The 21,120-nt window shown below is 45.6% G+C and overlaps 7 protein-coding genes across 7 annotated transcripts; 3 read left to right on the top strand and 4 right to left on the bottom strand.

The window, feature by feature from the left end:
• Positions 1-1,025: 1,025 nt before the first annotated feature.
• Positions 1,026-2,439, bottom strand: N7466_009761 (uncharacterized protein; the record flags this gene model as incomplete). The annotated part of the gene is made up of 2 exons (XM_057169150.1): positions 1,026-1,633; positions 1,725-2,439. 2 exons carry the CDS (start codon positions 2,437-2,439, stop codon positions 1,026-1,028), a joined length of 1,323 nt encoding a protein of 440 aa, XP_057017856.1.
• A 1,689-nt stretch (positions 2,440-4,128) lies between these two features.
• Positions 4,129-4,569, top strand: N7466_009762 (uncharacterized protein; the record flags this gene model as incomplete). Its single annotated transcript, XM_057169151.1, has 1 exon — positions 4,129-4,569. One exon carries the CDS (start codon positions 4,129-4,131, stop codon positions 4,567-4,569), a length of 441 nt encoding a protein of 146 aa, XP_057017857.1.
• A 1,355-nt stretch (positions 4,570-5,924) lies between these two features.
• Positions 5,925-6,968, bottom strand: N7466_009763 (fungal specific transcription factor domain-containing protein; the record flags this gene model as incomplete). Its single annotated transcript, XM_057169152.1, has 1 exon — positions 5,925-6,968. One exon carries the CDS (start codon positions 6,966-6,968, stop codon positions 5,925-5,927), a length of 1,044 nt encoding a protein of 347 aa, XP_057017858.1.
• A 1,377-nt stretch (positions 6,969-8,345) lies between these two features.
• On the bottom strand, positions 8,346-9,485 carry N7466_009764 (uncharacterized protein; the record flags this gene model as incomplete). Its single annotated transcript, XM_057169153.1, has 2 exons — positions 8,346-9,299; positions 9,366-9,485. 2 exons carry the CDS (start codon positions 9,483-9,485, stop codon positions 8,346-8,348), a joined length of 1,074 nt encoding a protein of 357 aa, XP_057017859.1.
• Positions 9,486-10,653: 1,168 nt separating this feature from the next.
• On the top strand, positions 10,654-11,973 carry N7466_009765 (MFS transporter; the record flags this gene model as incomplete). Its single annotated transcript, XM_057169154.1, has 2 exons — positions 10,654-11,094; positions 11,149-11,973. The coding sequence occupies 2 exons, from the start codon at positions 10,654-10,656 to the stop codon at positions 11,971-11,973; spliced, it is 1,266 nt and encodes a 421-aa protein (XP_057017860.1).
• A 1,851-nt stretch (positions 11,974-13,824) lies between these two features.
• Positions 13,825-14,693, bottom strand: N7466_009766 (alpha/beta hydrolase; the record flags this gene model as incomplete). The annotated part of the gene is made up of 2 exons (XM_057169155.1): positions 13,825-14,202; positions 14,268-14,693. The coding sequence occupies 2 exons, from the start codon at positions 14,691-14,693 to the stop codon at positions 13,825-13,827; spliced, it is 804 nt and encodes a 267-aa protein (XP_057017861.1).
• Positions 14,694-18,447: 3,754 nt separating this feature from the next.
• Positions 18,448-20,412, top strand: N7466_009767 (arylsulfatase; the record flags this gene model as incomplete). Its single annotated transcript, XM_057169156.1, has 6 exons — positions 18,448-18,664; positions 18,720-18,861; positions 18,914-19,263; positions 19,317-19,633; positions 19,685-19,781; positions 19,844-20,412. 6 exons carry the CDS (start codon positions 18,448-18,450, stop codon positions 20,410-20,412), a joined length of 1,692 nt encoding a protein of 563 aa, XP_057017862.1.
• Positions 20,413-21,120: the final 708 nt, after the last annotated feature.

A 21,120-nucleotide genomic window follows, 5' to 3' on the forward strand; every position in this document is an offset into this window, starting at 1 on the left:
TTTACTGTAACAGGCTTGGCGTACTGAAAAAGAAAGTCGGGTAATTGACTAACGGGTCTCTGTGGATCGTTGATTTGTCACAACAAAATTGAGCCTGCTCAGGCTCAAAGTTGTTGGGACTTCTTTTCTCCTATTTTTTGTCCCATACAGTAAACATTGAAACCTGACGATCAACACTGTAAATATAGCTCTAAGTAATATATGTATAGCTTTGAATGTTAATGACCCTTTTTCTTATAGAAAACGTAATATTTTTGAAAATTCATTTGCTCCAAGAAGTAAAATGCTTTATTATCCTAAAATACTATAACAAAATCCTAGTAAGAAGTATAGGATTCTATGTCCTGTAGGAAAGGGGGGACATCCGAGCCTTCCGTCCTTACTGTAATGCTGTGCTGAACACAAGATCATGTGACTTTGGAACCTCCCCATCACGAATTACCAATCTATATAGGATTAAAGATTTCGAAAAAAAAAAAGAAATCATAATAATTAAAAGCTTAAAACATACTAGGCCAAAAGCGGAAGACAAAAACCGGCTCATTTGTTCAGGACCCACTGGGTATCCACAGTAGGGCACTGCAAGTGCCGGCTGTGAAAATTCACAATAATGTTCAGCTGAATGCCAGCAAGGCTGAGCGAGCGTGTTACACTCAATTCCAGTTACTCCTCATTCATTTTTTGACCGATAACCATTAATCTGGCATGTTGTGCTGTAGAGCTGAGGTCCAATAAATTGCTGCCAGTCCCAACTTAGCATTCCGTGGATGTGTCTAACGATTTTTCCGCTCAATGTTCAGTGTGAGAGAGCAGTATTTAGCCTGCCTAGAGGCAAGGCGTAGAAAAGGCGCTATATGGAAGTAGTGCTGGTCATGCCTACAGATAGCGGAATTCAACTGTCCGAGCAGCGAAGGGGTGACTAATAGAAAATATTGAATTGCCATCGGGTTCGACCTCGATGAGTCTGCTATAAAATATTACATAATTTTCTATTACATGTAGATTTTCACAATCGTGCATGCACGCTACTCATGCTCTCTAACATCACGCATGTGCTCTAAGTGCAATGCATCGGCAACATTCAGCTCGAATCTAAAATTCCAGAGCATTTCCACATTACTCAACTCCGCCTTCGATTTTGGTTTGGACTGTACAATAGCAGCCTGATCACCTTTGGAACTCTTCCTCCCAACATGCTGCATGACACTAGGTGTTAATGCCCAGCGGATCTCTTGGTTTGCATTTGCAAACTCCTCCGTGAGCATATCAACATATCCGATCCTTTTAGAAGTGAAGAGATCGACGAGATCATTGAGACGAGAATGGGGGAAGACCAAGGCCTGCGAGCAACATCCAAATTTCGGCATTTGGTGTACACCCTCTGGAATCGGCATCATTGTTACTCGCCCGGCAGCAAAAAATAGCCCAATCAGCAAGAACGAGCCAACAACACTGACGATGGCGATTATCTTATTTGGAAGGTGGGGGCGTATGGAAGGTCGGTACTGCCGGATGCCTAGAAGACTGCACCCAACAAAGCAGACTATTAGGATAGAGTAGAACAGATATATAGGCCACTCCTCGGCATTCCAACCGAAAAATTCTTCAGTATAGAATAGGCGGAGGTAGAGCCCTGTAATAATAGTCAAAAGTTAGGTAAGGGAAGATGGTGCCGAAAATTTCTTTTTTGGAAAAAAAAAAAAAAAAAAAAAAAAAAAACTCACATTTCGGTGCCCCTATCTCCTGCATTTGTGTTTCGACAGAGACTAATGCATCACGCGTACGATGATACCACCCATCTTGAGCGACAACATCATCCTCAAGAATAATAGTATATGGAGCACCGACTGCCTCACAAGCTTGTAAAAGATATGAATAGTCAAAAAGGGCCTTCTCACGGCCTGCAAGCTTTGCCTCGTCTGTTTCCAAGGACTTGATATGGTCAATATCGACGTCAGAGGAGTTGTACAGTAGCACCTGGTCCGCCAATTTGTGCAGCCAAGGCTCCGCATATGCCGGATGTTGCGAGGGATCTGTATGCGCAATAAAAAAAATCAAATGTATGTTGGCTCTCTCCGAGTCACTGAGGCCTTCAAGTACGGTACCAACCGTACTTTTAAAGTATCGCACGCCACTTCGCGCGATCGTCGCAATCCCAAGACAAAATTCAGGATTTTTGGAGGCTTTTAGGTCATTGAATTTCGTATCACTTGTTTCTGCGGCTTTGATGTAGGCATCTGCTTGCTCAAGTCTGACGGCAGAGTATGATAGATCGTAGGCTGAGGATGTTCTGAAGAAGAACGATCCTGGGTCGCGAGAGGACTGCGATCGGATGTAGAGGACCAAGAAGAGATATGGCAAGAGAACGAAGGAAAGAGTTTGCAGGGTGGAATGGCATTTTTCAGGCCAAAGACTTTGAAAAAGTCGAATGAAACGCATCTTTACCCAAGAAGCGGAAAGAGAAAGGGTTGTTCATTGAGAACATTAGGGAGGCCGACGCCCTGTAGATTAATTTCACATTCGTTCGACAGGACATTGGTATGGATTGACTCGGCTCTCGACCGACTGACCTCCTGAATCTCTTGTGGGCCAGACTCAATTGGTCCTGACCGCTTGAGCCAGACCAATAATGGTTAGATAGGCCATCGTTCATGTTGAGTTCACGCGGCGTTGCCGTGGTTTGTTCGCTAACGAGGGTCCACCTTTGAGGGCATCGAGCGGGCCGCGACGCCGCGTAAGCTTAATGGATAGTCTCCACAGCAGACTTGAGCTACGACCGAGCTAGAATCAGACTGATACATGTATGTATGCCGTACGCGTGGACTCTGTACATCCGCGGTGATTCGTTATGGGGGCATGATCCACTTTTTTTCTCTTTTCCGACTGATATCGAGGCTGCGATCTGAGATCACCGATATAGAGAGAATGAGATAACCAGACTCTCCGTGCATATAGTAAGGCAATCGAATATCCTGAGAGACTTGTATTGAAGGATTATATAGTTAAGGTTATGAGAAATGGGAATTGGGCCATTCTCAGTCCCCCGAAAATACAACAGACAAACCAAAAAAAGGTAGAAATGGAAAGGCCCTTTGAGCTTCAAACCGCCAAAGATATGGAAGGGAAGTGCCATGCAGGCTCTAGCTGCCGAGGTGTTTGACTTACTAGTCAGTGCTCCTAGTTTGCACTAGTTGTCTCAACAATATCACTCCTGCGCATTATGGCGCGCTTGAGGAACCACTTAATCTCTCCCATATCCTGGCTATAATTCTAGCAAAGGTGGCCGATGAAAAGTTCAGACAGTACACCAATGGACATGGAACAAATACAGAGTATGAAATCCGCGGAATGCCTCTTCTCCGTACGTCGCATGAGTTCATCTGTACGGAGTAGCTAGAGCAAACGTGGTGGAGACAATTTATACTCAATGATTTAAATTCTTTTCCACTTGCCATGTCACGGTATCCGCCCTAAGTCCAGTATACGCATGTGGAGCCCTAGAGGTGGTTCATTTCAAATTTCCAGGGCCTCCGTATCTCGCCAGTGTACGATCCTAGGAGCTTTTGATCGGAGGTTCTTCATTGTGAAGCAGGCACCCTGATCTACTGCCTATTGGGTCTCTTTTCCGGTTTCCTTTTTGCCTATCTAGATATCCAAATATACAGGTCACGACTGCAGAAACCTTCCCAGGTGAATTCTCAAAATTTGTCCATTATAGCTATACTGCATTTGGCCGTAGCTTGATCCTTCTGGGATGGCCAGTTCTAGTAGGAGTACAAAGTACGCTAGGAGGTATTATTTACAAGGGGAAAGAACATCACGGTGGATGTGATCCAGAGGTAATTGGCCCCTATCAATTTCTTACCTGCCTTCCGCCTCAAGGACCCCACTCAAGATTCTAGGATCACTTGGACATTCAAACCGCAGTGGAGCTGAATATCTGAAGCCGCAGTTACCCGTACAGAGACAACAGTACAGAGAATTCAACTACCACCTGCACTAGCATTAGCACCCGCGCTAACATCAATCTCATGGGTATATAAGGAGCCACGAGTGCTGTTCAAAACCCCATCATCAAAAAACTTTTAAGGCTTCACATTTCTCACTATCCTCCTCCACCTCTCCACGATGAAGTTCTCCATCTTCGCCGCTGCAACCCTCCTCCTCGCTGGCGTCCAAGCCGCGCCTGTCAGCGAAAACCCAGCTTCTGTCCTGGAAAAGCGTACCACTCTCTGCGGTACTTCCACCTTCGTCGATGAGTCCTCGTCTGGCTCACCCAAAGCGGCCAACTGCAAGAAGATCGCGACCAACATTGCCAGCGGAGGCACCTGGACCTTTGAAGGCTGGGGCGTCCAGCACCGACTTGTCCAATATGGCGACTGTGCCTTTGGTGTCACCTCCCCCTCTGATGAGTGGACCCAAATCGGTGCTGCCAAAATCATTGAGTTGATTGACACGTCCATCGAAAAGTACAAGTGGGAGGAGAAGGTTGGCGCAAAGGGAGTGGTTCACTGTTTGGGTTATGGCGAGGATAGCCATAAGGTTACCTGGGGTCTCTATAAGATCTAAAATTTGTATTATTGGCAGAATCTTCAATGTCTTCATGTTGTGATAGCAGGCTTATATAGGTCAGAAAGAAATTCCTAGCTAATGTAATTAATCCCGACTTGTTGGACCTTCGAACCCCCCGCGAGGCAGCCTCCAAGGGCCGCCCACGAACCCGCACTTTGACGGGCGTAGACTTCCGTAAAATATAAATTAGGCCGAAGAACCCGGGTTAAAACCTAACCCGAACTTAACTATTATGTGGCGCTAACTGGTTGTCGTGAGTATTGCTCGTATGATCCTTTATATGTACGTTGAGGGTCGTCCTCAACACTCAGTCGCAGTTGTACAGTTTCTGTTATGCCTTAAACGGATACGGATCTGTGGAATACAAAGACTCTTGTTGGACAGTGCCAGATAGTATTGCCTAGAGAATCTATATGTACTTAGGATCTGCGTCAAGTGAAAAAAGACTTTTGAAGTATACATCTTCTAGCACTTGAGTAGGGAGATTCTCTCAAGTACGAAACAAGTGTGAAGCTAGAAATGTAGATTTCAAGTAACAATGTGTAATTGAATGCCAAATACTCAATACATCTGTGATAAACGACGTCCTGATATCTCATGCTTCCTGTTGTCTCGACAAGAAGGGTACTGTGATGGGCCAAAACAAGAAAATTCAAAGGGTTATACTGGCTGTGATTAAAACAATGGAGGCACAGTTGGCTTTCGGGGAAACCGAGCTGTGCTAAACGCAGCGGAGTTGTTTGAACCTACGTAGGTTTTTGAAAAATCGTTACTTAATTGGACTTTTCTTTTTTGATCAATGACTATATCACTGATTCGGAGATTCCCTACCAGCAGACAAGTGGCTACTATCAAATAGATTCAATTTATAGAAAAGGCGAAGAGAAATAATTCATATCCTAGGTAGAAGCCAATGACCATGCACTATGGCGTGGAGGAGTAAATCAAGGTGCAAGGATAGAAAAATCAAGATCGCTTTCATCAAATTCCAGAAATTCGTTATTGGGGGGACTTTGCAAAAAGCAAAATGTATCCAGCGAAGAGTTCATCTGGTAGGTTCGATTCAAGTCGGAAGTCTCAGTAGCTCCGACATAGTTGAGTGGCAAGTTGGTATTTTCAGGCGGGTTTTCAAGACCAGAGTCAAGATTTGGTAGAATATTCGACCCATTACCTGAATTAGGAGTGAATGACTTGGCTTCAGATGATGCGGGTATCGGTATATATTTAGAAAAGCGTTTCAACAGATTTAGCTCTTCAGGTGCTAGTGGACTTCTTTTTTCACTGGCTTCGATAGCTTCTATTGAGTTAATAATTAGTTAGCCGATACCGATTAAGTTTCTGTTTTAAAGATACTAACTTAGTAAATTCATACCAATCTCCCAGGTAGCAGCAAATCTCTTGAGGAGCTCCTCGATGAGTGCACGACCAAGTCTGATTGAAGAATCCTCCAGCGAGTCCGATAATCCCCGCGAAAGATGATGAGAAGCAATTAGAGTGCATGCTATCAGGGGCTGACACACAGTAAGCGCATCAGTTGGCCAAGCATCCACGATGTATGCTAGTTCTGCATTAAAGGCCCGAAGAGAGTTTATACGAGGGTCATAGTCCGCCGTCGCCGTTGCCAGCAGGTTGTTCGGGACTTGCAAGGCCTTGTATGCAGATAGTGTTAGGAACGTACAGATGACCCAGTTTCTTTCAGCCATTTGATCGCAGCTCAGATGCCTCTGGAAAGGCGGATGGAAAGCCTTCGGTAGAGCAAAGCGGAAACAGTTGACTGAAAGGTCCATCGATAATATATCTTCATAACTCCTCGACTGAGGTGCAAGGGCAACTGAACTGAGATAATTGGCGACCAGAAACCAAGCTCGAGGGTTTTGGTTTTCAGATCCCTGCAAAGACTTCCAAGCATCTTCAGGTGTCGTTTTGAGAGTAGTAGAGGCAGTAGATGTGCCCGAGAACCAGGCCTCATCCGAAACAGGGAGGAACACTGGAACTTCTTCTCGCGGTATAGCAAATGGACGGTTGCAAGTGATGGATGCGAACGTATCAAGTTCCCACACTAGCCACCAAGCTCTTCGAATTTCCTCTAGCTCTATCCAGTCTTTTGAAGGGAACACATTCCTGCCTATCTTGTCGGTCTGGTCGACTTCCAAATCATACGCCAGGCGTATCAAAATACCCGTCAATACCCAGGCCTTCGATGAAGGTCCAGTGGTGTAAAAGAAAAAAGCAAGAAGTATTGAGCCTTGCAGGTGGTTCATGTTTGGCTCTTCTGGTGCTTGTCTGGATGAGTCATACACCTTCACTGCTTCCGCGGCATACGGCTTTCCTCGCTCTGTTGGTGCAAGATCTTTGAGATAGGTCAAATCAGAGAAGCGCGCAGCGAGAGCGAACATGCTCAGAAAAATCAATCTTTCCCCTATGGAAAGATTTCTAACAGATGCGGCTTCTTCATGTCCTCTCATATAATTTTGGTAAAAGGATGGTTTGTGGAAGATCGGCAACCAAGGTTGCACATGCGTGAAGAACAAGTCGACCAGGATGACGATGTCCTCACCAGGGACATTCAGTTGGGTAGATATTGAATGACACAGATTTGATTCATTCAATCCCGAGTTATTGAACTCGTGGATTTCCATATCATTGATTGATGGTCGCGCGTTTTGTGGACACGTGAATGCGGACCTCATATTTGGCGCGTCTTCTCCATCCGATCCTCAAGATGCGTTAGAACAAGTCCGATCCTGTTCTGTTGTCTCGATAGATTTCATGTAGAATGGAGGCAAAAGACCAGTCTGGCTTACTTGGTGCTCGCGGTGTGCCAGCCGGTGGCCCCTGAAGATCGGGGTAGATGCATTGATTTTTTGTACGAGTGCAGAGCCCGCATGAAGGCTGGATCATATCACCTGATGATAGAACTGGTATTAGAACATACTCAGTAAACACGTATTACATTCAAAGTTCGCACATCGTATTTTTTTGCTATTGAAATTATCGTCAGTGAGTTCCGATTGGAAGGATAAGACAGTTCAGAACTTCATGGTAAGGAACAAATTCAGTGGCTCACCGTTTACACGCTACACAGGCTCTCTTGACCATTGCGGGTGGCATATTCAATAAATGTTCGTAATTAAAGATAAAGATGGGGAGGGAATGGCCCCGTTGCAAGTTTCCGCAGCTTCAAATATATTACCGAGATCCCGATCAATTTATTAGTAAGCTACTCCAGACGCCACACTCACGTATTTCACGAGGGGATCACACGGGCCGGCGGATCACGCCCAAACACATGGTAAATGCGATAAATTACAACTTAGTATCCTAACAGCCTAGTTATGTAGAGCGTTTAATATATGTATGGTATAATACAATTCATTTTACATGATATCCAACTACTATCAATTGAAAGCTTCGGGAATTAATGGCAACTGGTACCCTTGTGCAGCTGTGCTATATCGAAGTATACATTTATTCATCTGCAGTGGAGCTCCAATCAGTTTGTGTACATATGTAAATGATAAGTTGACATGTGAGGAGATTCAGCATTGAAGAGTGCCATATTGAGCATGTGGTTGAATTATCCCTGCAGTTCATTCAATGTTCAAAACATTAATGACTCAGTTGACATGTGGAAGGGCTGTATTGAAAGTCCAAATAGATAAACCTCCCCCAGGATCACTCATCATAGATGTGCTTGACCCTTTGAATCAAACGTGTTCAATGTTACTAGACCACGGCTCTGAAACGAATGTATGTGACTTGCGTTTCAAGGCTTACTGCACAGCATGAAACACCTCCACCACTCCAAAGCCCTCCACCTCTTTCCCTTCAAATGTCCCATCAAAGGTAATAAAGCCTTCATATCCAGAGGTGGAAAAAGTAGGACCCACAATCTCTTGATCGTTGGTGATACTAGAAATTTTGAAATTTCCGTAGTCTCCAATAGTCAATGTCCAATCCAGCGGGTATGAGTAATCAGAGGCATTAGAATACCAGTGCCGAGTATAGTCCGCATTGAATGTGATTGGGACAACATTTTGTGACCCATCTCCAGTTCTAATCGTAGCAAAGCAATAACGCTGCTGTGGTTCTTCGTCGTTAATGGCCCAAATACTCATTTTGTAACCGGTAGCAGGAATATGCAACTCAAACCAGGTCCAGTTTCCATTTGAGGGGAGGCCATCATTCCACTGCCGATCATACCAAGTGAAGGAATTCTCGGGATCTATTGTGACCACCTGGCCGCCGACGGTCAGAGTCCCTGCTGTGTAACAACCAGGAAGTCCCCATTCGTAAGATACCCCATCACCAAATGTGAACAGGCCCGCGCCAGCGTCCACAAGTGCCATGGTCGTAGCATTGTAGGTGATGTCAAACGCAAGTTTATCATCGTTGCTGTAGGTGCGCATTTGGGACACGTTATCCTCTGTCAGACTCTCGAATCCATTGCCATCCGTGGTCACATTTAGGAGGGAACCAGCTTGCAAGCCAGTCTCATTTGAGTTGACCATGAAAGATGTATAGCTGAGATCAGTCAAATTGAGACTTGAGGCACTGAAAGATGTGGTATTGTCGGCAGTGATCAAAATGTGAGAGAGGATGACATGTTGATTGCGATCGGTATCTGTAAGGAAAGAGGTGGTATAGTAGGAGCTAGTGGCAGATTTGCCCCCCAGTTTGTTCGAGAATTGCGAGCTGCTGAAGTTGAACAGAATGGGAATTTCCGGCTAATATATGTACAGGTTAGAGGAGTTGAAAAACATATTCACGGGGAGGTCAAGCTAATCACCAACCTTCCAGTACTCTGTGGCAGTCTCGGGCTTGAAATCGTATTCCCTAACAGAATGCTGGGGTTGTACGGAAATCGCGTTGGCCACCAGAGCTAATCCGAGGGTAAATATAAGGCCAAGCATGATGAAGCTCAGCCCGAAGAACTTTGTCTGATTGGGATATTTGAGAAGAGTTCAAGTTGATGATTGAAGAAATACTAAAGCAGAGACCCAGTCACGAAAACATACGTACTTATATTTCTCTCCTCTTAATGGCTTAATATATGAATCTCCTCATGTCAAAACTGGAATAAATGATGCTGATCTTTATGGGGTCGGAGAGGGTACGGTATTAATTTATGCATTATTGATTGAATGATAATTTGATCAGCAAACTGTCTGCGCTACGGAGTACATATCCCATACTTCGATTTGGTACAGACCGAGGGTGTAGTATGTAGAATGAGACGATGATCTACACATTCACCGGCTAACACACCGTAATAAGCTATCCACGCAGGTTTTGCCGCAACTACAACGGACAAATTTGTACGGTGCCATAGTAAAATCCCCGGCTATTCAAAAACACCGACCCCACCGCGATTCCCCCGTACCCACCGCGATCCCCTCCGTACCCACTCCGACCCCACTTATTCAGTACCTTGACTTTGTGACTGCGTAAATATTAAGATCACTTAGTTTGTGAATCAAATTTTGCCATTTGTTACATGGTTTCAAGTATGAAAGGTCTTTCTCACACAGCCCTGTGGCATAGGCTCCGTTATTATTTTAATCTATGAAGTCATGTTGTTGAATGAAAGAAACAAATGCAGCGTATCTCGCATTTAAGATCTAGCATTGCAAGCAGTTGAGCGGAGGTAAGCCGAGTTGTAAATGTGGATCCTATGAGTTGCAACAATCAATATACCGGAAAAGTCTGACATTGGTTGGTCAAGCCTTTCAAAAGGGGTTACTACCAGTACTTTAAATACCGTTGCGTATTTCTACGCGGATTCTAGTAAAAAATATCACTGTGTGTCTCAATTCATTGATACGCAATCAATTGAAGCCATGATAGACTTGGAAAAGAAAGGACCCTCTCCTGCAGTCGACAACGAAGACCCTAATGTGGTTGATTTTGAGGGACCAGACGATCCTGAATCTCCTTTCAATTGGTCCACTTGGAGGAAAGGGAGACAGCTTTTTCTAATGGCTTTCAATACCTTCATCACGTCAGTAGACCAATTACCCTTGCATAATGATCCTCGGATCCCGGAATGAAGCTAACTGACGCAGGCCTCTGGCATCATCGATGTTTACTCCTGGAGTCAGCGAGGTGATGGCAGAATTCAACACCTCGAGTAGCATGCTCGGCTCTTTTGTCGTATCCGTCTTCCTGTTGGGGTACTGCTTCGGCCCCTTTTTCATTGCGCCACTCTCAGAGATCTTTGGTCGAGTTCCTCTATATCATACCTGCAACTTTCTGTTTCTCATTTTCACGGTGGCCTGTGCCGTGTCACAGTCCATGCCGCAGCTTATTGTGTTCCGCTTACTGGCAGGCATGGCAGGTGTCTGTCCTCTGACTATTGGCTCAGGCACTGTAGCCGACATGATTCCTAAGGAGCGGCGAGCTGGAATATTGGCTGTCTGGGCGATGGGGCCGATTCTCGGTCCGGTCGTCGGTCCTGTTGCAGGCGGCTTTCTATCTGAAGCAGAGGGCTGGCGCTGGGTTTTTTGGGTTCTTACCATCACAGTAAGTAGGCTATGCAATACTGGTTGAATTTGAGATCTGCTTCTAACAAATTAGACTGCTATTATGATTATATTCACACTTATATTCTACCAAGAATCCTATGCTCCTGTGATATTGGAGCGCAAAGCTGCTCGCCTACGCAAAGAAAGCGGGAATCCTGCACTGCGATCAGTTTACGACAAGGGGAATTTAACCTCACAGCTATTCTTAACGGCACTCTCGCGCCCATTGAAGCTACTTATACTCTCCCCTATTGTACTCCTGATGGCGCTACTCTCTGCAACCGTATATGGTTATCTTTATCTCATGTTCACCACCATGACATCAATATTTGAGGGTCAATATGGCTTCTCTTCGGGAATCTCCGGGTTGACATATTTGGGCTTTGGAGTTGGCAGTCTCATTGGACTGGCAGCCACAGGCATCTCTGCTGACCGTATCGCTCAAAAGCATATACAAATGGACTGCTTCACCCCGGAATCACGCCTACTGCCTATGGTGATTGGCTGTTGGTTCATGCCCGTAGGCCTGTTCTGGTATGGATGGTCAGCCCAGGAGGACATTCACTGGATTATGCCTATCATAGGAACTGCCATCTTTGCGGTCGGTTTGATCAGCGTGTTTATGTCTGTCAGCACTTATCTTGTTGACTCCTATCTGCGCTACGCGGCATCAGTCACCGCCGCCAACACTGCCCTGCGGTCCTTGGTGGGCGCTCTTTTACCATTGGCTGGCCCTTCGATGTATGATGCATTGGGATTGGGATGGGGAACTTCGCTGCTAGCTTTCATTGCACTAGCGATGTGCTCGGTCCCTTTCTTATTTTGGAGATACGGAGGCATTATCCGGACCCACCCCCGGTTCCAGCTTGAACTCTGATTGGATGTGGGTCAAGAGATTCTCTCTTTTCTCTTTCCATATTGATTGTACTATATCACTGCCCTTGAATCTTTTTGGGTGTGGGGAATGTCCAGCACAACAGAGGCAATTTTGCGTATATAACTTTGTTCGACTTTGATTGAGCTTCTTTTGTACTAGTCTTGAATATTTCTTTTTTAATATCAGTAACATAATTTCTATCATCAGTTTTTACATGCAGAGGAATCCCGTCTGGTGTCAGTAAGTCAAATTGACACGAGCGGAAAAATCCGTGAGCCTCCCAGTCTTTAGGAGTCTCGATAAGCTCATCTCGAAAAGCAACGGCACCATCTTTCAAGGTTCTGCAGCAGTACTGAAAAAGTCGAAATATGCCTTCATCCATCAACCTAGAGCGAGCGAGCTTTGGGGTGAGAAATTGAGTAGATACTTCGTAGGCCTTTGTAAATAGCTCGCTGTCATCTGCCATTTGAGCAGATTGTGTGGAGGAAGGTACACGCCTTGCAAAATCTGTAACCTCATCTACATACCTCTCATCCAATATTTTGAGACGATCTCGTGTCATGGGTGCATAGGTTTGCTGGGGGCCACGAGAAGGAACTAAGCGAACAAAACTCAGGCAAGACGACTGCTCCTTTATGCGCGTCCTCTCTTTGAGTATCTGCATTTCCTTTCTTAGCGTCATCTTGGACACGCTGCAAAATAGAGAAGCCTTCGGTGGGAACACAGGCAACCCGAGAGAAAAATCAAGGGGTTGAAGCGTATAGAAGATCTCATCAAGTATTTTCCAGAGGTTCCGGAAGAAAACCGGATCTCTTCCCAAATTTCTGGGACACCCTGGCTGAGATCTTCTGTACGCTGAGACCTCTTCATTTTTCTCTCGGGCTCGTCTTGCCTCCACCCTCATCCATTCTGCGGCGTGTCCAAGATAGCCCGAGGACTCAGCACGGCGAGTCGTATCAAGTGGGCCTGGAGCCCAGCGAAAGTATAAATCGAAGGCAAGGGATCCAGAGCAAGCAAAGGCGGCGCGGGACGTGGAACAGGGTGAACCTCACCGCAAAGGACATTTGGTTTTTTTTTTTCGAAAAACAGCAACGGCATTATACGCGACCTATATTCCAATGGTTAGTGAGACAGGAACATCAGGGGTAATCACAGCATTAGCGCAATCGTCAAGACAATGGTCAACCATATAGCACCCACCACTATTAGGTCGACAGAAGTCATAAACGGTAGCACCGGCAAAAGTAGAGGTGCAGATAGAACCGCAAGCAACAATCTACTAATCCACACAGCACATACACCATCACACGGTAAGGTTATTCGGAGGAATAAGCATGAGAAAAAAATGATTGGGGAGGGAAGAGCTGCCAGGGACATATGCATAGTAAATCTTGAAGAGTAAGAAGAAAGATGAAGGGAACGGGCCAAAGGCTTCAAAAAGTTGCAAATAGTACGCGTCCACTTAATGAATTGAAATTCGTTTGCTTGACGCTCATGTCCAATTATGGTGCTTATTTCCGCCCACTTCCCAAGCAATGACCTCCCCTCGGGTACGTAAACGATAATTAGCCAGACAAATCGGCCCCCAATCTCAGCCGTAGGCTCAGATTAATCTCGGCTAGTGCTAGTGCTTATTCGTATTTCTTTCCCCCTCCGCACTCGTGCGACGGTGCGAGTATCCTGTTTTTCAGTCAGTAGTGTTCAAAAGTTGGCTCCGTTTACTTATCCGCGCAAACGGGGAAAGAAACGTTTGTCGAGACTCATTGACATTGGCATAATTCAATGGAAACAATTTTTTTCATTTGTCTACACGATGATTGGCTAAATGATCTAGGCTCTATCTGACTTTAACTACCACTGCGCAGCCAACTCCAGAATGATCTTGGTCAGCTCCTCGGGTTTCGATAGCTGCGCGCTATGACCACTGGCGATCTCGCGGGTGATGAACTCTACCCCAGTAGCCCCAACCATCATCTTCTGCGCCTCGTATGGAACAGCGTGGTCATTGACGGTGTAAATGTAAGCGACGCGGTTCTTGAAGGCATCCGTGTACCAGCTAGCCTCGGGGCAGGGACTTGAGAAGGAAGTGAGTCCCTGGCTGAGGGAGCCTTGGGTGGCGCCTTCGGCGAGGAGAGGTTCAACGTCGTAGAAGAGAGGAGGCTTGGGTTCGTCGCATTTAAGAAGGTTTTCTTTTTCCTGTGGTGGTGTCGGGCTGGTTACCTTCTCGTTCTATACACTGGAAAGACCGGAAAAGGAAAAGGAAAGAAAAAGGAAAGGCTGGTCGATGTACATACATCTTTGTACATGTGTGGAGGTAAATTGCCGCCAAATCCATCGATAACGCTCAAATTGTCTCCACCTCGGGGCAAAAGAGTTGCAATGAAGATCTGGCCCAAAACTGAGGTGGTTTTGCCCTCGGCGGCCCGGTCGGCGGGACCAAGGCCCCGGGCTGCCGCGCTTGCGGGCATCCCGCTGTATGAATGACTGATCAAGATCACATCATGGTTTCCGACATCCAGCACGGGCAAAATAAGCCTTTCGCGAATATACTCAGCATCATCGGCGGCGGTCACTTGTTCTCGGGCACCGATACTGGGGAGCAAGCCTGTACTCGCTCCATAGCCGGCCGATTGGATAAGGTGGAGTAAGTAGCCATATTGTGCTGGGTTCTGAGAGGCACCGGGGACCAAGACGAAGACTGGCTGTTTTTCTGAGGACATTTCGGATCTGTACATAGATTGAAGCGACGGAATATTTTTGATCAATTAGTTGAGGGATAAAAGTAATTATCAAGCAAGAGGGGGGTTCCAAGGTGATAGAGTATTTATGGCGAAAGAGGGGAACCCCTGTATAGTGACCGCGGCTTTTTCTCACACCTCTGACCAGCAGGGATGTTTGGACGTGCGCCTTTTTCCAATGATCTAGTTATACCCGGAAAGCAAAGTCTGGAAGTCTACGGAATATGTTGATCTCTCCCAGAACGTGCTAGGGCTGTGGATCATAGGCTCCTAATCTCCGGCCCCCAAATGTGACCATGCATTGGATGCGGGCGTAGGCCCCCAAAAAGATGTGGGGACGATGCATCAGCCCACCCTATCGCGAACCCCACTTCAAGGTCATGATCTATAAATTGCTGACATTGAATGCTCTTCCTCGACCTTGAGTAATTCAATCATATGGGAAAAATGCAACTTTGGAAGTCCAGGTCATCCCCTTTCGTGTTTGAAGCATCAACCAGGAAAAAGAACGTATTCCAACATTCAAGATCTTGTGCTGGAAATTATATTTGGTTAAAAATAGCCAGCAGTGAGCAATTCTTTCAAACAGACAGGCTTTGGAGTCGACAGAAATAAGCAATGTAACAATCTTGGGTTTATTGGAATTAAGAGGTTCCGACCGGCTATGTGAATCAGACCCCTTGTAGGTGTCATAGGTCTTCGAATTCTGTCCATATCTGGCGCTGATAAGCCGAAGCCATTCTTTGGGTCCTCGCATGTTCCGTAGTAAGGGTCCTATTATAAGCATGGAGCCCACGATGATGAAGATAGGCGGCTCGATAAGTGCCCAGATGATGTTATAGATGAAGGGCGCTGGATTGGAAGCGAGACATTGTCAGCCAATATGAACATGATGGAGATTATTCTGGTATCGATGGAAGGGCTAGCATACATTCAAATAGACTGTTGGCAAGAATAATTAGTAAACAGAACGAGAAAGGACCCGAAACGAAATGTTGTAGAGTCTGAAATAAATAGATCATGGCCGGATCACTCACTATCGTACTCCCTCTCGAGCTCGTCTTTTGCTTTCAGTGACTTTTCTTGACTCCAACAAACTTGGTGTTTCTGGGAAGAACTTGAACAGGCTAAACTCACTGTCTGTCCATTGTAGGTATCCTCCCGGGTCTGAATTGAAGCGAAGAAGAAAGTCCAAAAAATCTTAATTTTGGGGCACAAAATAAATCTCGGGGAAGAAAGAAGGTGGGGATCTTAGTACTCAGTAGACAGGATACGTTCTCAAGGACTCAAGCAAGCTTCTCCCACGTAAAGGCGTAGGCAATACCTCTGGTATTTACCAGCTCAAATTGTCCAATGAAGCGAGCATCAAAGGGGTTACCGCAATCACGCTGCACAAGTCGAATTCCCGCGGCCGGTATTTCGGTGAATGCAGCTGCATTCATGTCAAAGTCGATGAACTGTGGCGCGGAGTTCCCGTGGGATAAACTCTCCTCTTCGCTATTTTTAGAACTCGCTTCACTCTGAGCTTGGGAGAGCGCGTGAGTTATCTCCTCAAGCCAGATTCCTGTTCCAAAGGCGACATCAAGAAATTCAACCCTTTAGAGAGGATATTGGGATAGTGGGATGTGTGAGCTGATTATTGAGGAAAGTCTGCTGGGTGATATTGTGTTGTCGATTGAGCCGTTCATGCTCTACTGCCTGTTTTGAGCGGTGGGAGAGATTATAGATCGTATCTTTTGGGTGGGCTGACTGAGACATCTCACGGTGAATTGATGATGAATCTAGGGGAAATGAAGGAATATGATTATTTTGAAAACAAAGAGAAGCGAGGGGCTCACCCCGCTTTATAATGGCTTCCCCCGCTGCTCGCTAGCACTGAAATGGTACAGAAAGATGCAGGTAGTATCGGTGCTGATTTGAGAGTGAAACAAAGCATTCGGATTTTGACTGGTTTGAATAAGTACCCGCCAGTCATTCGAATTCTGTAGTTTTTTATCGTCATTTGCGAGCTAGGAGACTGGACAAAAGATTTGCTCAACTGATTTGATAGATTGAAATTTCTTTCACCGTATGCTGTTATACGCCCCTGTAGCTAATGTGAAGACCATTTTCATGGTTGCTGTATGGTTATACTGCACGTGTGGTCCATAAATCTAGCTGCATTCAAATGTTTTTATGCTCTCAAAGAGTCACTCAAATTGAGTACCTCGCAATTTGAATATCCAGATATTTAATATCATGTTTCTGTGTTATGAACTTTCCAATGTCGGAATCACTACATTTATGTCCCATTCCGGCGTCGGTTTTCAAAGTTGAGGGCTAAGTAGTGTCCAAAACATACTTGCACCCTACTATATATAAATGCCCTTCAACATTCAATGTTAGGTTTCAAAAAATGGGCACGGCAACCTCAAGGGAAACATTTCAATGTTCCGCCATTCATCACTTCCAAGATTGGACATTAGGGCAAGGCACTGGGAATATTTTTCTGAGATATACTCATGGAAGAAATGTGGATTCGAAATGCACAATTACTCAAGTGCTTCCATTCAATTTCTGACCTAATGGTACGTAGAATATTCTAACGTTGAAATGTTCCAGTATCTCGAGGTCCTGGACCTCAGGATCGCATATTGGAGTGAATATATATGTAGAGTAGAGAAAGCAGATATGGAATATAGTGCCCCCGTATGATTGACTACATAGGAGAATAACTATTCTATCTAACATTGAACTAATCAAATTCCAGAGTTCTTGGGGAAGCATTCGGTTATATATTTACCCGCGTCGATGGTCACATGATGGACTAACTAGTACTAGTTGATAGACGGGCCGGCTTGTCCATTTCAAAATCAACCGTGCATCATGGATCCCGACCGGGACCACTATCGGCCCCGGGGAATTCCATTGACAGGAACAATGGCTCTTAATGTCCCGTTGGAAGTCCCAACCTCAGTGGGCCTCAAGTGCTACAGGTTGAAATTCCATCTCGTATTTTGTGATCCTAACTTCGAACTTCCAAGGTTTCGGATCACCTCATTCAGGAGTCGGGAGCAATTCAGGATCAATATCGAAGTTCATCTGCCCAGATATGTGCTGTCAAAAACCCCAGGAAATGCTGCAATATTCCATCAATCTCCCAAGTCTCATCTAGAGGTTATACCATTCTAAGTAGACTTAAGAAATTTGCTTGCGAACCGAAGAGGTTGCCACATGTGCAGAAAAGACAGTAGACAACATTTGGGTAGTACGAGCGAGCGTAAGCTTCAATGTAGAAGAGCACTTCCATGGAGCGTAAAAAGCTTCGAACACCTCTTGCATTCCATTTTGTTTTTAAAGTAACCAGCAAAAATTAAGGAAAAGAAACATTTGAAAGGACAGGTAAATTTTGCACCTGGCACTCGTGGACAACATTGAACATTGAAAGGACGCGACATCAAAATGGCGCCATCAAGCCCGGTGATGATGAATGCCTCGGCAGTTGGTTTAGCTCAAACGTGGAGTTAGCCGATCTCCACATCGCCTCCAAGATATCAGATGTTAACATAATAAATGTACGCTAAAAGCCAAGCTCGGGTATTCCGGATACTTAAAGCAATGTTTTAAGTCACTAATTAATTTACGTTAAAAATTGAGAATTCGAACATTGTAGAGATATATAAGGACCACTGTCGTAGACTCCGCTTCACTCTGTCGCGATTTTGGTTTCCCCCCATAACTCTGAACAACACGAAAAATGGATAACACAAACAAGCGACCGAATTTCCTGGTCATCGTTGCCGATGATCTGGGGTTCAGCGACATCGCACCCTATGGAGGAGAAATTGAGACTCCCAATCTCGCCAAATTGGCTGAAGAGGGTATCCGAATGACCAATTTCCATACCGCGTCCGCATGCTCTCCAACCAGATCAATGCTGTTTTCTGGAACCGACAACCACATCGCGGGACTCGGTATCGATCACTGCCAATATTGAACGTTAAAAAAATCCTTGCTCACAACTTGCAGGACAAATGGCCGAATTCATGAACAACTTTGGCGATTATTTCAAGAACAAGCCCGGCTACGAGGGATACTTGAATTGGCGAGTCGCCGCATTATCGGAGATCCTGCAAGATAACGGTTACAATACACTCATGTCTGGAAAATGGTGAGTCACAAAAAATGCGAGTGATCAGAGAGCTCTTGTTGATCAGAAAAAGGCATCTGGGAATGACAAAGGATCTCGCTCCACACTCGCGAGGCTTCGACAAAAACTTCTCATTGCTTCCAGGAGCTGGAAACCATTACAACTTCGAGCCTCAGTTGGAGGATGGCGAATGCGATGGTCCCTGTCTTACTACAGACGGCTTTTGGACTGAAGGCAGCGAATATCTTGATCGGTCGGATCTGCCCAAGGATTTCTATTCGACTCAGGCCTTCACCGATAAAATGATCGGATTCCTCAAAGGCCGGACAGAGGAGGAATCTCAAAAGCCATTCTTTGCTTACTTGCCATACACGGCACCGCATTGGCCTCTCCAGGCACCTCGGGAGATCATCGAGAAATATGGTCAGTACCTCTGCATGATTAGCTATCGCTATTCACTTACTAATAGAAATTAGCGGGCAAGTACGATGACGGCCCTGATGCCCTAACACAGAAGCGGCTACAGCGTCTTAAGGAGCTGGGTCTAGTCGATGAAAATGTAGACCACCACCCTCCCGTCGGAGCTCTCGGAAAGGCATGGGAGGAATTGTCACCCGAAGAAAGAAAAATCTCTTCGCGGAAGATGGAAGTCTTTGCAGCGATGGTTGATCAGCTGGATGCCAATATTGGTCGGGTTATTGAGCACCTTGAGTCTACAGGCGAGCTAGATAACACTTTTGTTCTGTTCATGTCAGACAACGGAGCAGAGGGTGCGGCATTGGAAGCTCTTCCGGTAAGTAAATTCGAGCCAGGCCCTATTTGAAATCTTACTAACATCCTACAGCTAATGGGAGGAACAAAGATGATGGGAGACATCATCGCCAAATATTACGACAACACGCTAGAAAACATCGGCGAGCCCAACTCATTTGTGTGGTACGGTATGTAACTACTATTCAAAAGATCCGCATCTATTTCAACCTTCTAATTGCAAAATAAATAGGTTCTCGCTGGGCATGTGCTGCGACTGCCCCCTCACGAGGATTCAAATGCTGGATCACTGAAGGTGGCATCCGCTGTCCTTGCGTTATCCGGTACCCACCCTTTCATGCTAACCCCGGGGCCATCACGCCATCATTCACAACTGTCATGGATATCCTGCCGACAATTCTAGAACTGGCTGGAGTCGCACACCCCGGCTCGCAGTTCCGCGGGCGGGAAGTTGTGATCCCACGAGGCCAGTCATGGGTCTCGCATTTGGCTTCTGGGGACTACCAGAATACCAGTGTCCATGAAAAAGATGTGCACATCCATGGATGGGAGCTGTTCGGACAGCGGGCTATCCGTGAAGGAAACTGGAAAGCTGTCTGGATGCCGAAGCCGAACGGAAAGGAGGCGTGGGAACTTTTTGATGTCGAGTCTGACCCTGCCGAGTCAAATGATCTTGCTGAGGCCCAGCCGGATGTTCTCAATCGCTTGACTGAGCACTGGGAGAAATACTTTGCAGAGACGGGGATGGTGCAGACTCCCATGTTCGGCGGCGGAGCGTTCGGCGCGAAAAAGGGCAAATGAATGAAGCAGCATGAGCCGTCCGTGGAGGTTACATCCAGATGTCTAGATCTTAAATACATACAGAGCATCTCCTCGTAGTGGATTCTGAGTGTGGAGTGCTGCTAGTAGGTCCCGAGATCCGCAAGCTTGAGCGATCCATTGAATAGAGTTGAGATGTCATCGAGAGCAAAATAAAGAAAAGATCTACCTATTTTAATACATTCTTCAATGTTCCTGACTCGTAGGTTCAAGCCCCGCAATTAATTGACGAGGCTATATGAGAGCCACGTGTGTATAGAGAGACCTGTAACTTGTTCGGCCATTAAGAACAACTTCACGTAACTGTTAGAGCTCCAACTACTCGATCAGAGCATGAAGCCTATTATGGGCTAAGAGTCTTGTTCATTTGATTAATAATTTTGAATGGGAATATAAGACCGTTGGGTTGAATAAATGTATGTATTCATCATTCTGAGGCCGGAATCGTTGATAAAAAGGTACAAAGGTTGAAATAAATAGCATTATATCTTGTGTATCTAGAAAGTACTGCCTAGAATACTTCAGGGCGAGTACTTTCAGGCGAGGATATAAGAAATTGAGCTGCATTTTGCAACCAGACGTGCATGATTTGCTTTCGGATAAACCGACATTGATCAAATCCAGAGTAAAAAAGCGAGAAAGTCAAGGCCAAGAGCCAAGAGACTCAATACGAACGAAGCCCGACGGAAA

The sequence above is a fragment of the Penicillium verhagenii genome (assembly GCF_028828195.1).
Source record: "Penicillium verhagenii strain IBT 33310 chromosome Unknown utg000009l_segment0_segment0, whole genome shotgun sequence".
Classification (NCBI taxonomy): domain Eukaryota; kingdom Fungi; phylum Ascomycota; class Eurotiomycetes; order Eurotiales; family Aspergillaceae; genus Penicillium; species Penicillium verhagenii.